The sequence below is a fragment of the Dendropsophus ebraccatus genome, chromosome 2 (genome assembly GCF_027789765.1).
Source record: "Dendropsophus ebraccatus isolate aDenEbr1 chromosome 2, aDenEbr1.pat, whole genome shotgun sequence".
Lineage (NCBI taxonomy): Eukaryota > Metazoa > Chordata > Amphibia > Anura > Hylidae > Dendropsophus > Dendropsophus ebraccatus.
In genome coordinates this window covers 7984948-8001198 of record NC_091455.1, presented here as the reverse complement: position 1 = coordinate 8001198, position 16251 = coordinate 7984948, and the positions used below count along the sequence as shown (strand labels likewise).

The window sequence follows — 16251 nt, the reverse complement described above, 5'->3', positions numbered from 1 at the left end:
GCCAGGCAAAGGGGAAAAACGTCCGAAGAGAGGAGACTAAGTGGAGAGGCAAGGAGACATTGAGGGCCTCTGATTTAGACAGATTTATTTTAAAGTTAGACCACGCTCCAAACTCCTGACCAACGGGCCATCAGGGAGGGGAGGGAAATCAGTGGGTCCGTGACGTAAACCAGCAGGTCGTCGGCAAAAGCCGAGCATTTGTATTCTATGCCACTCACAGTAATGCCATGAATATTTGGATCTGCTCGGATCGAGGCCATCAAATGCTCCATGATCAGGACGTAGAGTAATGGGGATAGAGGGCATCCCTGACTAGTGGCGTTATGTGTAGAAAACGGATCAGAGAGTGTACCGATAATTTTTAATTGGGCCGTCGGGGATTGATATAGCGCCAATACCTTGGAGCAAAACACAGGGCCCAGGCCAATGCTTTGGAGGGGTTGTGCCAGGGAGGACCAGGAGATCCTATCAAAGGCCTTCTCGGCGTCCAGAGATAAGATCATCAGAGGAATCTTTCGCGTACGCGCAAGATGCATGATGTCAATAGTCTTGATAGTATTATCCCTGGCTTCCCTCCCCGGCACAAACCCAACCTGGTCCAAATGAATTAAGGCAGGGAGCAAGGCGTTAAGACGATTGGCCAAAAGCTTGGAGTAGATTTTTAGGTCTACATTCAGGAGGGAGATGGGGCGGTAGCTACTGCATAATTGGGGGTCCTTGCCGGGTTTAGGTATGACTACTATGTGGGCCAATATGGAGTGCATGGGGAAAGGAGAGTCTGGGAAGATGGAATTAAACGCAGACAGTAGAAGGGGTGCTAACTGCGGCTGGAGTTCCTTGTAAAATTTGGCGGTGTAGCCGTCCGGCCCAGGGCTTTTCCTGGAAGGTCTTGGATCACTGAGGCCAGTTCCAGTGAGGAAAATGGGTCCTCTAATGAGGCTAGAGTTTCACTTGGGAGAGAGGGGAATTGACGAAGGTGGGGGAATATGGTATAGTTCTGAATAAAACTAGTGAAATTGGGCTAAAATATCCCGAGTGGTTCGGGCCGTAGAATTAGTAGTAGTTTTGACCGAGGGGATATGGGACTGGGCCAGGCGTGCTCTCAGCGATGTGGCTAACATCCGCCCACTCTTGTTGCCATATTCATAAAAGCGGCTTCTACAAACTTGGAGAGCTCTACCCCATGAGGCTTCAAGCAGCCGTTTAACCTCCAGTCTGGCCGCCTACATTTCTCTGAGGACCGGAACCGAGAGTGCCCGTTTATGAGCCAGCTCGAGCTGGGAGACCGCCTGGAGCGCCTTAGATAGTTTACGTGCTTTGCCTCTCTTCAGTTGTGCCCCTTTTCTCATCAGAACCCCTCGGAGAACACATTTTAGTGCTTCCCACTGCACATAGGGGGCCGTAGGGTCGCCTGCGTGGTCCTGTAGAAAATTCGCTATGGATTGCTTGAGGTCTGACAGACAGACAGGATCGGTTAGGAGAAATTTCATTTAATCTTCAGGACCAGGCAGATCTGGCGAGATTGGGCAGTTGCAGAGAGCAAAAGACCGGGGCATGGTCTGACCAGAGGATACTTCCAATTGTGTAGGAGGACAACCAGGCTAAGTGCCGTGCTGCACCATAATATAGTCCAGACGACTGTATGTGTCGTGCGGGGGCGAATAAAAGCTATAGTCGCGATCCGCGGGGTGCAACATCCGCCACGCATCGCAAAGCTGGAGTTGCAGGAACGCTCTTTTGACTCTTTTAATAGAGGAATAAGAGAGCCCAGACCGACCGGTGGAATTATCCATGGTAGGGTCCAAGGTCATATTTAAGTCCCCGCAAAACACAAAAGTCCCCCGGAGCAGAGGTAGTGCTAAGTCAACCAATTCTACTAAAAAGTCTGTTTGGCCTTGGTTGGGGGCATAGGCATTGATAATGGTGATTTCATGGCCAGCGACAGAGAGGGATAGAATTATGTAGCGTGCGTCTGGGTCTGCTGTAACATTTAAGACCGAGCACGCAAGGGAGCGGTGGATAGCAATCGCCACTCCTTTAGACCTAGAGTCACGATTGTCAGCAAAATGCCACTGTGTGTAATGTTTATGTTTGATGTTAGGTGCGTGGCCGACTTTAAAATGAGTCTCCTGAAAGCAGGCTATATGTATGTGTTTCTTGTGCAGATGGTGAAGTATTTGGGCTCGCTTTTCTGGAGTGTTCTACCCTTTCACATTAAAGGAGGCTATATGCAATTCCGCCATCACTTACAGGTCCGCGGCGTGTCCCAGGGCGTCCGGGGTGGGCAATAGAAGGCACCGACGGCAATAGAATGGATGACCTAAAAAAAGGGGGGAGGAAAAGAGAAGAAGAGTAAGAAAAAACTGTGACAGTAGCAAGGGGAAAGCAGGGAAGGGAGGGAAAGGCACGAAAGGTGAGGACAAAGTATAAGCAGTAGCAGAGCAACTGCGGCATCGACTAGAGAGGTCAGAAACCTCGGAGAATACACTTCTGGGACAAACCCAGAACCGTCTCCCGCCTACGTGGGGAAAAGAGGTAGATAGGCAGATGAGACTATTGAGAGAATTGAGGACCAGTCCTAGGCCCAGTGGAGAAAGGTTAATGTGAGTACAAATAACAGGCTAGAATAACTAATTACAGTTACACAACCGGCTCTGGGGGGAGCCACATGGCATCTATAGGGGGAGCATGGGAGACAAATCTATGCATATTTAGGGGAAGGCAACAAATCATTTTATAACTAGAAGTTAACGAATAATATAGGGTCGGTAATATAAATGAGCCACAGAGTTCAGCCAACAGAAGAGGAGGAAGGGGCTCCCGCGTCCACCCCCTCAGATGATCTTGAGAGTCTACGTTTCGTGTCACGACATCTGGGGGTTCGTGGAGGAAAACCTCCAGGGGGGTCCTTTTGAGGACCCTGAAGTTGCCGTGGTGAGGGGCGCTTCTGTGGGGCCATAGTGAGGGTAGGCCATTCGGGCAGAACAATGTTCGGCAGATCTAAGTCCTGAAGAAAGCCAGGCAAGTCATCCGGAGAGCGGAGGGTGAAAGTTCTGCTCCCCCTACGGACCGAGAGGGCAAATGGGAACCCCCAGCGATATGGGATGTTCCGGTCTTGAAGAACCGCCAGAAGTGGTTTCAGCGCGGCTCTTTGTGCTAGCGTATGACGGGAAAGGTCGGTAAACAGGAAGATTTGGTTATCTTTGTAGAACAGTTGTCTCCTACGTCTCGCACTCTGCAGGATTTCTTCTTTAGTGGAGTAAAAGTGCACGCGGCATATGACATCGCGCGGTCTCTGGTCATCCGGGTTGAGGGGCCGAAGCGCTCTGTGTGCCCTATCAAGCTCAATGTGGTTATCAGGAGGACGTTCAAGCAAGTCATTGAAGATGGAGGTTAAGGTGGTGAATAAGTCCCCAGGGGCCACAGACTCAGGCAATCCTCTGATGCGGAGGTTGTTTCTCCGGCTCCTATTTTCTATGTCATCGAGATGCTGTTGTAGTGTAAATAGTTGGTCCGAATGTTGTCGCACTTGGGACTGGAGGGCTTGTACCGTAGAGGAAGAAGATTCCTGAGCAGAGGAGGAGGTCCTCAGAGGGGTCGTTCTGCCTGGTGCCAGCTTGTGCGGTATGCCGCAGATCACGGGGGCTGCTGTCAGAGGAATGAGGCTGTGGAGATCCCACCTGGTTGTCCTGTTGTCTGGCCCCCTCAGCCTCTGCTTCTGCTTCGCGCCGGCGGCCATCTTGGATGCCACATGTGCAGTCCCTGTGAGCAGCGCCATCATGCAGGAGGGGGGACGGAGGAGCAGGGGATCGCTGCTGGCAGGAGCGGGTGTCCGGATCTACCCTCGGGGCATGCGGCGAGTGAGCTAGCTGTGAGGCCGGCGGCCGCGGGGAAGTCCCGAGAGCTGCAGGAGCGCCGACGGCAGGAGAGGCTGCGGCGGCCATATTCTGGGGCCGGTCTTCCATGGATGACGGCTGGGACCGGGTGAAATATGCCCCAATGTCGGGCTGAGGTGAGGAGGGATGGGTAGAGGGCTTCCCCTTAGCTTTCTTGGCTGTCTTCCCCGTGTTGATAGCCTGTACGGTACCGTGCTGAGCTGAGCCTGGACGGAGCTCTGAGCCTGCACGTCCTCACACCACCATGTCTAGCCACGCCCCCCCCAATACACCACTTCTTACAGGACATACAGCAGCTGATAAATAATGGAAGACTTAAGATTTTTTTTTAACAGAAGTAAATTACAAGATTAAAGATAAGTGCAGAAATAGGTACCTTTTCCTCTATTTCTTATATTAAATTGATTATTCCAAGTTTGTTAGATGTGGTGATCATGTAATTGCCTAGCAAGGTCTAATAGATGATGTGTAAATCTTTCCAGAAGAAATAATCTCTAGTGGCATTTGGGCCCATTATTGTGTAATGAACTGATCATAACAGGCAGAGCTAATATCACCACCCAACAACCGGCTCCTGGGGGTCCACTTGGCCACTGACTGCTGTGCCTAGCCCTTTAACTGTAAGCAAGCCTAATAAACACATGTGGCACTCTGATTGACAGAGCAAAGAGCCATTGGCTCCCTGGCCTGTCAGAAACTTGTGCAGAGAGGAAGATGTTGCGTGACTGTGTGGGTGATGGTGGAGTATGGGTGTTTTTATTTAAATTACAGAGATTGGATACTTAATTGGGGGGGGGGGGGTAACTACTTGGGGATTGCAGGCTAAGTGGTACTAACTACAAGGAGGACTGCCTACTGGGGGGGGGGGGGGGGGGGGGAGGGCGGTCCTCCTGCACAGAGGACTAACTATTATATGGATGCACAGAAGGGGCCTAACTACTTTATGCAGGCAAAGAGGGCTCCAACTACTATATGAAGGCACAGAGCGGGCCTAATACTACTTGGGGACACAGAAGGGGACCTACCTATTATCTGGGCGGAGCAGAGGGGATTAACTACTATATGGGACATTGGGCGGGCCTAACTACTACACTCACCGGCCACTTTATTAGGTACACCATGATAGTAACGGGTTGGACCCCCTTTTGCCTTCAGAACTACCTCAATTCTTGGTCGCATAGATACAACAAGGTGCTGGAAGGTTCCTCAGAGATTTTGGTCCATAGTGACATGATGACATCACACAGTTGCCGCAGATTTGTCGGCTGCACATCCATGATGCCAATCTCCCGTTCCACCACATCCCAAAGATGCTCTATTGGATTGAGATCTGGTGACTGTGGAGGCCATTGGAGTACAGTGAACTCATTGTCATGTTCAAGAAACCAGTCTGAGATGATTCTAGCTTTATGACATGGCGCATTATCCTGCTGAAAGTAGCCATCAGATGTTGGGTACATTGTGGTCATAAAGGGATGGACATGGTCAGCAACAATACTCAGGTAGGCTGTGGCGTTGCAACCATGCTCAATTGGTACCAAGGGGCCCAAAGAGTGCCAAGAAAATATTCCCCACACCATGACACCACCACCACCAGCCTGAACCGTTGATACCAGGCAGGATGGATCCATGCTTTCATGTTGTTGACGCCAAATTCTGACCCTACCATCCGAATGTCGCAGCAGAAATCGAGACTCAGAGATGCTCTTCTGCCTACCTTGGTTGTAACGGTTGGCTATTTGAGTCATTGCCTTTCTATCAGCTGGAACCAGTCTGCCCATTCTCCTCTGACCTCTGGCATCAACAAGGCATTTCCGCCCACAGAACTGCCGCTCACTGGATGTTTTTTCTTTTTCGGACCATTCTCTGTAAACCCTAGAGATGGTTGTGCGTGAAAATCCCAGTAGATCAGCAGTTTCTGAAATACTCAGACCAGCCCTTCTGGCACCAACAACCATGCCACGTTCAAAGGCCTCAAATCACCTTTTTTCCCCATACTGATGCTCGGTTTGAACTGCAGGAGATTGTCTTGACCATGTCTACATGCCTAAATGCACTGAGTTGCCGCCATGTGATTGGCTGATTAGAAATTAAGTGGTAACGTGCAGTTGGACAGGTGTACCTAATAAAGTGTCCGGTGAGTGTATATTGATGTACACAACAGGCCTAACTGCAATATGGGGGTCACAGAGGGGACCTAACTACTATATGGAGGACAGAAGAAGATGCCTAGCTACTAGATGGGGGCACACAAAGGACCTTACTACTATATGGATACACAGAGAGGGACAAACTACTATATGGATGCATAGAGGGGGCCTAACACTATTTGGGGACACAAAGGGGACTTAATTACTATATAGTGGCACTGAGAGACCTAAATACTATATAGGAGCACAGTGAGCCCTGCTTGCTATATGAGGTAACAGAGGGGGCTTACAACTATATTGGGCACAGGTGAGGCCTAATAACTACATTTAGGCACAGATGTGGGGCCTCAAAACTGTCTTGGGGCACAGAACAGACCTAGCTACCATATGGATGCACAGAGTGAACCTAAATACTATGTACAGCAGAAGAGGTATATGACTACTATTTGGGGGCACAGGGGGACTCCTAACTATTATATGGGGGCAAAAGGGGACCTACTACATGGATGCACAGTGTGCCTTAACTACTATGTGGAGGTACAGAAGGGACCTAAATACTGTATGGGGGTCAGTAAGGGGCAAAACTACTAATGGGGACACATAGAGGGTACTACTTTATTGGGACACAGCTAGCTATTATATGGATACACAGGGGGGACCTAACTACTATAGGGAGGGTGCAGATATTGCTTCCTGTAGTAGTTGGATATAAGTGCGCTGTCATCTTTTGTACAGTCTTGCAATACAACAGGGCCACTAAGTCTCTATCCACATACGCCTGGAGCCGGCCCTGCTAATGGGGCATCCTCTGGTACTTTGGTACCTGTCTGAGTATGAGGACACCCCCCGCACCCACTTTTGTTCTTCCATCATCTGTACATGATAAGTCTTCTTGTTCTCTTCTTCTTATTTGACATAGAGCCATATCCACCGATAACCATGATATGTTATTTATTAATGTTAGACCCAACACACTGGTCACTGACCCCATCTAGAGTACGAACTGAAGACATTAGTCATGGAGAACATCTTTATTAACATAAAGCCAGTCACTTTGGTAATAATGGCGATCACCATGGAAATAAAAAAAAATAAATAAAAAATCATCCGGTCGCCATTAATCATAATTCTCTGTTGTTTTTTAAAGGCTAAAAGACTGAACGGCCCATGGAGAAGTGGAGAACGTCATATACAAGTATCTCTACATATAAATACAACCTACAAAGTATCCGTATATATATATAAAACAGCTGTAAAGGATCTATACATATAAATACAACCTACAAAGTATCCGTATATATATATATATATATATATATATATATATATATATATATAAAACAGCTATAAGGGATCTATACATATAAATACTATCTACAAAGTATATATATATATATATATATATATATATATATATATATATATATATATGAGAAAAAACTAGCTTAGATATGAGATTTCTTCATGTCTAGATCTGTAAGAGACTCCTGAAGACCACGGCCCCCATTGCCAGGATCGTGTAGGTTGCAGTCATGGGGGCGGAGTTTGTCACCCCCCCTTCAGTATTAGATGGGGTCTGGGTGGCGGCCTTGGTGGTGCCCATACTGGTGCCCATAGAGGTGGCTTTGGTGGGGGTTGTATCCGTACTGTTTGATCCTCCGGGAAGGAGACCCCCACTGTTGCACAGATCGGTCTGACAGCAGTTGACCTCCTTTTCTTTCCCGAGGGCGTTGGGGTCGGTGGGTTGACAGCTGTCGGCACAGTCCTTGGTTACCACCGATTCTCCATTGAAGGGAAAACCTGCAGGAGGACATAGATATAAGAACTGAAGATGAAGGAGATGAATGTCAGGGGTAATAACCGAGCGCAGCGGTCAGGTCACATGACTCTCCATCCAGTACTAGTACACCTGTGCCTGTACCTGGGGGCAGCCAGCAGAACTATGAATGCTGCTCTGGTTATGAACCCACTATAAGATACAATTCAACATCAGTAACAAAACTGGAAGCAAAGGACGGTCCCAACATGGGATGATGGGATTAACCCTTTACTGTGCGGCACTCACCCACATCGGCGCTCTCAGCTACCGTCCGGCAGGACTTCTGGGAGGGCAGACACTCCTTCGTCTCATTGCAGCTTCTCATTGGTTTCTTGATGCAGGTGTAACATGTCAGAGACTGGGCTGAGAGACAGAACACAAAAAGAATCTCAATAATGGTTTATTAAAGAAAAAAACTGAGAGCATACCCAATACAGTGCGAATACAGAGCAATGGCTGTCACCCCTATAAACAGTACCTGCTGATAGAGTCTCCACATTGGAACAGCTCAGGCCTTAACATAACCATATATTATACTCCAGAGCTGCACTCACTATTCTGCTGCTGGGGTCACTGTGTACATACATTACTGATCCTGTACTGATCCTAAGATACATCCTGTATTATACTCCAGAGCTGCACTCACTATTCTGCTGGTGGGGTCACTGTGTACATACAGTATATTACATTACTGATCCTGAGTTAAATCCCAAGAGCTGCACTCACTATTCTGCTGAAAATAAAGAGTTCTGCTATTATTGCTTTGTAGAATAAGGAAATGTTAAACTATTATAGAGAGTAAGAGTCGTCTCTTTATGTATATAAACAAGGCCGAGCGCTGCAGCTGAGTAAGAGTATAACCCTGCGGACAGGTGATGTATTGTATTCGGCAGTGATGACACCGCCCTGCTCTCATACTCCGCTCTCAGTCACTCTTATGCAATGAGAACAAGTAGAACATGTTGTTTGGATTAAGTTGTCACACCCTCCTAATCCACATTCATCTACTGCTTTATTTGTAAGAAACTCACATTACCGACACTTAGCGCTGGCCGGGGGCCAGGGGGGAACAAACAACAAAGGAAATTAAGGATTTCTAAACCTGTGACCTAATGGTTATCTCTAATAAGGGAAGATGAACTCCACCGAGCAACAGCAAAGCATAGGAGGAAAGGGAGATGGAAAGGGAAAGAAAAGCGCTGCTATCACCATAACATATCACTGCCGCCTAATGATACACAATACCCTTCAAACTCAAAATATCTCACTGCCAAGGGTAAAATAAAACTTAACGTTTATTACACTTCAGTTAAAATTGTTCACTTAAATGATGCAATTTATGAACACAAACCATCACCAAGAAAATCAAAAAGGATTAAAGAGAAATATATACACACAGCTATGACCTCATTGTCAGACTGTGACATGTGACGTTGTGCCGGTGCGGTGACCGGACTTACTTAACCACGACCCTATGGATGGCGGTCCCTATTCCTATTGGTGACGTGGTGACTAAGGACTAAGGGCAGGTAAGCAGGGGGCGTGTAGGGCAACTAGGGTTGGCGTGTCTAATCAGCCCTGAATCTCATATTCTGCTCTAGCCTGCCCTAGACGGAGTTAACGTCCTTAGAAGTGCGGGGGGCGTTCTTCAAAGGACGTTAACTCCGCCTTGGGCAGGCTAGTTTTATTTTACCCTTGGCAGTGAGATATCACCATAACATAACTGCCACTTTATATACCAGAATATAACTACTATAATACTGCTCCCTATATACAGGAATATAACTACTATAATACTGCTCCCTATATACAGGAATATAACTACTATAATACTGCTCCTATATACAAGAATATAACTACTATAATACTGCTCCTATATACAAGAATATAGCTACTATAATACTGCTCCTATATACAAGATTATAACTACTATAATACTGCCCCCTATATACAAGAATATAACTACTATAATACTGCCCCCTATATACAAGAATATAACTACTATAATACTGCTCCTATATACAAGAATATAACTACTATAATACTGCTCCCTACATACAGGAATATAACTACTATAATACTGCTCCTATATACAGGAATATAACTACTATAATACTGCTCCTATATACAGGGATATACTACTATAATACTGCCCCCTATATACAGGAATATAACTACTATAATACTGCTCCTATATACAGGTATATAACTACTATAATACTGCTCCTATATACAAGAATATAACTACTATAATACTGCCCCTATATACAAGAATATAACTACTATAATACTGCTCCCTACATACAGGAATATAACTACTATAATACTGCTCCCTATATACAGGAATATAACTACTATAATACTGCCGCCTATATACAGGGATATACTACTATAATACTGCTCCTATATACAAGAATATAACTACTATAATACTGCTCCTATATACAGGAATATAACTACTATAATACTGCTCCTATATACAGGGATATACTACTATAATACTGCCCCCTATATACAGGTATATAACTACTATAATACTGCTCCTATATACAAGAATATAACTACTATAATACTACTCCTATATACAGGAATATACCTACTATAATACTGCTCCTATATACAGGAATATAACTACTATAATACTGCTCCTATATACAGGAATATACTACTATAATACTGCCCCCTATATACAAGAATATAACTACTATAATACTGCTCCTATATACAGGAATATAACTACTATAATACTGCTCCTATATACAGGAATATAACTACTATAATACTGCTCCTATATAGAACAATGATGCTACTAGGTGATGGAACTATTATACTGGTTACCATTTATCTCTATTTTTATTTACTTTATTTTTATGTTGTTTTTTTTTAATAAATATGGAGAATATAATTATTAGGATTTTGGTTACTGTATCTTATTATTCTCCCCACTTCCGTGTTCCCACTATTGGAGTAGGATGTGATTTGACATTGATCCTTATTTCCTGCAGTTGTTATTAATAGACGGACGTCTTTCCCTGATAAACATTTCCTTATTGTTACTTTGATCCATTGTGAGTTTATAAGTTGAATATTTCTTTTCTTATCTTAGGATCCATAAGTATATTCTCGCTGCTGCCGGAGTAACTTGTCCTTGTAGAGACTTTGCTGTGCGTTCGCTGCCTCACTAAGGTAAAGTGGCGCCATCTTGTGTCCAGTGTTACACACTGCATGCTCATTTATTAGATATCACACTAGTCTTCATGTTCAGCAATCAGTCGGATAGAAGAGAAGACTGTACACTGTAGAAGTTATAGTAGATGGGTTATTTTCTAGGGATTCTTATAATCCACTAGATTACTTCAAGACTTCCATAGATGAAGTGGGACGAGTAATGAAGTCTCTTTACCTTGTGAACAATTCTTCTCTGATAGTGATAAAATAAATGCTCTATCTGAAGGAGAAGCTTAGGAGAACAGTGATACAGGTGGAGGACCCTCACATACCACCTCTGGGGGGCGCTAGAGTCAATATAGATGACTTTAAATAGAAAGTCATCAGACACTCGTCCAATTTAAAAGATCCAGAGATGTGCAGGGGTAAATCCACCCATGATGGTCCAGGACATCCTCCAGCTATGGTAAGATGGCAGGTAGGCATCTTCTATGGTAGTATTACATCATAGATTGGGAGGGGTAGTATGGAGCGGGCTCTGCTATCTATATAGTTGTATTGTACATCATTGGCGGCTCAGCGGATTAGTTGTCATGACATCGGGTGGTATTTTCTAGGCCTCTGAGCTGCTGGGATAAATCTACTAGTACAGCCTGCCATAGGGGCCAGTTTAATTGATCAATGCAATACAATAGTATCGCATTTATCTATATAATCAAATAATTGCAGATAAAAGTCCCCATAAGTGGGACAAAAAAAAATGTTAAAAATATTAATAAATTATAAAAGTATTTTTTTTCAATTTTGATTTTCAATTTATTTTTTTTCTTCCAATACATTATATGGTAAAATGAAAGGTGGCAACAGAGAGTAGACGCTGTCCTACAAAAAATAAGGCATGATTGGTGGAAAAAAAAAAAGCATTAGGGGTCCCACAAGGTAAGGAGGGGGAAAAAGTTGCGGAAATTCATCCAGGGCTTTGCATCTATTTTTTCAGGTAAATAATTGAATTTTTCTCCCATTTTTGGTCTACGTTCTAATTATGAACCAATATTCGACGGGTAATTATTTTTTGGATGTAAAAGGACGCTGGTTGACCTCAGGGAGATCAACCAAAATTCCGCAGAGACACCATCACGTCTCGACGTCAGTGTATTTTAGAGCATTGCCCCCTGGGAAATCAAATATGCAAAAGAACACTGCAGAGACACCATCACATATCCAGGGGGCAATGCTCTAGAATACACTGACGTCGAGACATGTGATGGTGTCTCTGCAGTGTTTTTGTTTTTTTTTTGTAAATCAGATATTTTTTATTGAAAGTTTTTTGACAGCTTTTCACAAAAAACAAAAGAAAAAAACCCCACAAACAGTGCCAACATTAGAGAAAAAGAAACAAACCAAGATCATGAGGTCAACCAGCGTCCTTTTGCATGCACTTACTAGTCATTGCTCCCACTAGCCAGAATCCTACTCCACACTGATGAGGGGCAAATACCCTGAAACAGCTGTCTGTGGATGGATACCTTGCTTAGGTGGTTTCCTTAATTGGAGACATTCCTTGGCTTGGTTGTTCCTCCCCGGAGGAAGGTCTGGCTAGTTTACTGACGTCGAGACACGTAATGGTTTCTTTTGCATATTTTTTGGATGTGACTTGTTGAAAATCTGCCTGATTTCAGTATTCACCCCCAAATTTGCATAATCCAGGATTTCCTATTATTTGCAACCTTTTAAAAAGTCCCACAACTTGGTGCCAGCCTCCATCTGGTCAGTACCAGGGGAATTTGTGAATATTTTTTATTTTTATTTATTTTTTCCTCAAATTTATGAACATTTTGTTAAATTAGTCCTATTCCTCAGGGTAAAAAACAGACGACTACTCTGTAGAAGTTTTAACCTCACTAGTAAATTTCCCCCCCATTGTTCAAGAAGAGAAAACGAGTTGTTCATATTAGTGAATGGCCCCCAAAATGTAAATTTGTAACAAATCATTATTATTTAATGAAAACTGTGTCCTAATTTGTCATCTCCTTGTTGTACTTGAGATCCTGTAGATTAGAGATAATCTGATATTTGTTGGCTTGAAGCCAGCAGCAGGTGGCGCTCTTTAGCAGCCCTGATTATATCTCTACTGATTGGAATAAACATTTTCGTATTGACTTGATAATAATTAGAATATTGATTTTCTGTTTTACTTTGATCATCAAATCTTTTTATAATAATTTTTTAAGTGCACTGATATAATATAGATTAAAATATCTGTAGAATGAGGTTGCTGGTGCCCCCTAGTGGCCATAAAAAGTGTGAAAAAAGTCTAATATTTCAAAATTTATTACATTGTGCACAGTCCAGAGAAGTCTCTATGTGCATCTGGACTCCATGCCTTACATTGTATGGAGTTGTATTTGTAAAAATTTAGATTAAAAAATAAAAAATAAAAAATTCTAAAGTTTAGTTACATCTCATAATGTGTTGTGATCTCATTTGTTCCAGTAATTTTGCTACAATGAATTTATGACTATTGTTAGACGTTGAAGTTTCACGGCTGACTTTACGTAACAGAAGAAATGAATTTTTACTATTTTTTTTTACATATGAAAACATAAAATACAATCTAAATCCTATACGATCATTGTCTTTACATCCCATTGTGTGTAGTAGAGTTGAAGCAGAGAAGCCGATTCTGTGTAATAATCTTTAAAAAATGTAATCTCTTACCCAAATCCCATAGAGCGGCGGTGGCCAGGAGTGCGATAAGAAATCTCTTCATCATGGATTCCTGCCGAATACGGGATTGCATGTGGAGATAAGGCTTATAAAGCAGGGCTGCCCTCATTACCATAAACCACCAGATGAGAAGATAAAGGGATCTCGGGACAACCACATCCTACCTGCCCCCTCTGCCCCACGGCCGTCACCTATTCCGACTTTTCCATTCACGTCTGGAATCTGCTCACTCATTAAAGTGGTGATTAATCTATTGCAAGAGAACGCCGGAGGCAAAGTGATGTGGATGATGGAAGAGTAATTATATGAGGTGTCAGGGTTTATTATCCAGAAACTTATTGCAATTATGCAAAACTGTGAAAAAAAGTTCATATAGAAAACTGGGGCCAAGTGGAAACATTTTGGAGACTCCAATATTAGTGTTTATCCTTTTATCCTGTTTCCAAAAATTTACAAATGACTCGCTGGGTCCTGAGTAAAGATATTGTCTGACCCCTCAATAGTTTTTTTTAAATACGGCTCAGAATGATGTAAAACTATAAAAGATGTTCACCTTACCGGCCCCGAGTCAGCCTGGTTCCCCCACATCTCCGGTGCACCGCCGTCCTCTCCTCCCCGGTCCCAGTACAATCTCGGTTAAGGTGAATGCCGCATGCTTAATTGAATGACAACATTGTGAGCTGGAGAATTGTAGGGGACGGACGGCCGCTGTTCTTATGTGGGTGCCCCCATATCCATTATCTGTAAATCTCATTATGGGATAAGAAAACGTTACCGAGCTAAAAAGTTATGAGAGGGCGTAAATCCAGAGCTCGGACCAGAGAAGAAGGACTATTCCATGGAAATCCAGAGCCCAGACCAGAGAAGGACTATTCCATGGAAATCCAGAGCTCGGACCAGAGAAGAAGGACTTTTCCATGTAAATCCAGAGCTCAGACCAGAGAAGAAGGACTATTCCATGGAAATCCAGAGCCCGGACCAGAGAAGAAGGACTATTCCATGTAAATCCAGAGCTCGGCCCAGAGAAGAAGGACTATTCCATGTAAATCCAGAGCTCGGACCAGAGAAGAAGGACTATTCCATGTAAATCCAGAGCTCGGACCAGAGAAGAAGGACTATTCCATGTAAATCCAGAGCTCGGACCAGAAAAGAAGGAGGACTATTCCATGGAAATCCAGAGCCCGGACCAGAGAAGAAGGACTATTCCATGTAAATCCAGAGCTCGGACCAGAAAAGAAGGAGGACTATTCCATGGAAATCCAGAGCCCGGACCAGAGAAGAAGGACTATTCCATGTAAATCCAGAGCTCGGACCAGAGAAGGACTATTCCATGTAAATCCAGAGCTCGGACCAGAGAAGGACTATTCCATGTAAATCCAGAGCTTGGACCAGAGAAGGACTATTCCATGTAAATCCAGAGCTCGGACCAGAGAAGAAGGACTTTTCCATGTAAATCCAGAGCTCAGACCAGAGAAGAAGGACTATTCCATGTAAATCCAAGGCTCGTACCAGAGAAGAATGACTTTTCCATGTAAATCCAGAGCTCGGACCAGAAAAGAAGGACTATTCCATGTAAATCCAGAGCCCGGACCAGAGAAGAAGGACTTTTCCATGTAAATCCAGAGCTCGGCCCAGAGAAGAAGGACTATTCCATGTAAATCCAGAGCTCGGACCAGAGAAGAAGGAATATTCCATGGAAATCCAGAGCTCGGACCAGAGAAGGAGGAGGATTATTCCATGTAAATCTTGAGCTCAGACCAGAGAAGGACTATTCCATGTAAATCCAGAGCTCGGACCAGAGAAGAAGGACTTTTCCATGTAAATCCAGAGCTCGGACCAGAGAAGAAGGAGGACTAGTCCATTTAAATCCAGAGCCCGGACTAGAGAAGAAGGACTATTTTATGTAAATCCAGAGCTCGGCCCAGAGAAGAAGGACTATTCCTTGTAAATCCAGAGCTCGGACCAGAGAAGAAGGACTATTCCATGTAAATCCAGAGCTCGGCCCAGAGAAGGAGGAGGACTAGTCCCATGTAAATCCAGAGCTCGGACCAGAAATGAAGGAGGACTATTCCATGTAAACCCAGAGCTCGGCCCAGAGAAGGAGGACTATTCCCATGTAAATCCTGAGCTCAGACCAGAGAAGGAGGACTAGTCCCATGTAATTCCCGAACTCGGACGGAGAAGGAGGACTAGTCCCATGTAATTCCTGAGCTCGGACCAGAGAAGAAGGACTAGTCCCATGTAATTCCTGAGCTTAGACCAGAGAAGGAGGAATAGTCCTATGTAAGCTGAGGTATTTCGCAAGTCCTGCCATTTTTTGACTGTGGCTTGTTGGAAGGTGTTTTCCTTGACTGGAGACCCCCCTTGGCTTGGTTGTTCCTTCCTGGAGGAGGGCCGGCTAGCTCACTGACATTGAGAAACATGTGACTTTGCAGTAACTTTGCATATTTAGGCTATGTTCACACAACGTATATTTTTGTATAATATTACC

At 44.2% G+C, this 16251-nt stretch overlaps 1 protein-coding gene across 1 annotated transcript; it reads right to left on the bottom strand.

The window, feature by feature from the left end:
• Nucleotides 1-7062: 7062 nt before the first annotated feature.
• Nucleotides 7063-13900, bottom strand: LOC138784277 (secreted Ly-6/uPAR-related protein 1-like). Its single transcript, XM_069959790.1, has 3 exons — nt 13752-13900; nt 8112-8228; nt 7063-7846 (listed from the first exon to the last, which is right to left on the bottom strand). The coding sequence occupies exons 1-3, from the start codon at nt 13873-13875 to the stop codon at nt 7515-7517; spliced, it is 573 nt and encodes a 190-aa protein (XP_069815891.1). The 5' UTR covers nt 13876-13900; the 3' UTR covers nt 7063-7514.
• Nucleotides 13901-16251: the final 2351 nt, after the last annotated feature.